Here is a 1,085-nt window from a genome sequence, read left to right as displayed (position 1 = left end):
TAGTGAAAAAAAGGCAATGCAGCCTTTAAAAAAAAAGGTTCCATATATCTGTCAAGTTGCATACCATTAGCAAAAACAAGCATAATTTCTTTAAAATTATAAATAAAAACACGCCAACATGTCCCTTTCTCTTTCAACGTCTGAGTCCTTACGATTAAGGACTCTGCTAATATGGATTCTATTAATTCCCCTCTCCTAAGCTATGATGTCATCAAGTCTCAAAATTTCGGTATTTTTATGCATTAAAAACTTTGTTGAGATTTCATTACAATATTTGAAATGATTGTTTCAATAAATATGAGGGAATGAAAACTCAGAGGTAGAGTCAATGAGACTTCTCCACAAGAAGGCTAGTGAATCCAAAATACTAACTAAATGGAGAGAAACAGCAGCACTAGCATGATGAAAATTTGCATGTTGCCAATTACTACTCTTTCTGTAACAAATCAAGTTTCCAGAGGAGATAACTGGTGTCAAAAGACAGCAAGAGAGTTGGCCATAAACTGATGCAAGGTCTATAGAATATATTTTAGGCTCCTTACAACAAATTGAAAAATAGGAAGAAGCTCAAACCAACTAAATAAAACCTTCTTAATTTCAAAACACTGTCATTAAAAAAAAAAAAAATCCCTGTCCCCCACTAGCATGACTTCCAATTAACAGACTCCTAAAATCCAATACAGGAGAAAAAAGGTTTGAGAAAAATATATCTATTCAATAAGAAATCAAAAGGTTTTAACAATTTACAGAAAAGCAGCAATGAAAAAGAACATACCTCCAGAGGATAGTGTTTCTTATAATGGTGAGATTTCCTGTTTCGAAGTGTACAATCACTAGAAGTGCGTTCTACATTGCGACGTAAAGAATATCCAGTTTCAGGCCCCTCCTCACTAGAAACTTCATCTGATAAATTTGCCACAGTCCTGTGAGTATCCTAGTGCAAGAAATATAGTAAGACATACACTCGTACTTACTGGGTCTTGTTTTCAACTACTGAAATCAAATTTCTTTCTGCAACATTATTATCTATGCTCAGTTAAATCAGATATTAATGCATTTCCAATTGTCAAAATTAAGTGATACAG

General features: G+C 33.5%; 1 protein-coding gene across 4 annotated transcripts in view; it reads right to left on the bottom strand.

Moving 5' to 3' along the window:
• PHTF2 (putative homeodomain transcription factor 2) overlaps window positions 1-1,085 on the bottom strand; it is a 71,601-nt gene that overhangs the window by 22,525 nt on the left and 47,991 nt on the right. For all 4 annotated transcript variants that reach the window (XM_009328350.1, XM_009328353.1, XM_009328352.1 and 1 more), the window contains one exon: window positions 776-934. In XM_009328350.1, coding sequence (XP_009326625.1) covers window positions 776-934 — 159 coding nt within the window. The remainder of the gene's footprint in view (window positions 1-775; window positions 935-1,085) is intronic.

Source organism: Pygoscelis adeliae, unplaced genomic scaffold, assembly GCF_000699105.1.
Source record: "Pygoscelis adeliae isolate BGI_AS28 unplaced genomic scaffold, ASM69910v1 Scaffold267, whole genome shotgun sequence".
Lineage (NCBI taxonomy): Eukaryota > Metazoa > Chordata > Aves > Sphenisciformes > Spheniscidae > Pygoscelis > Pygoscelis adeliae.
The sequence above is the reverse complement of the archived record's forward strand: the minus strand, read 5'-3'. Positions and strand labels throughout refer to the sequence as shown.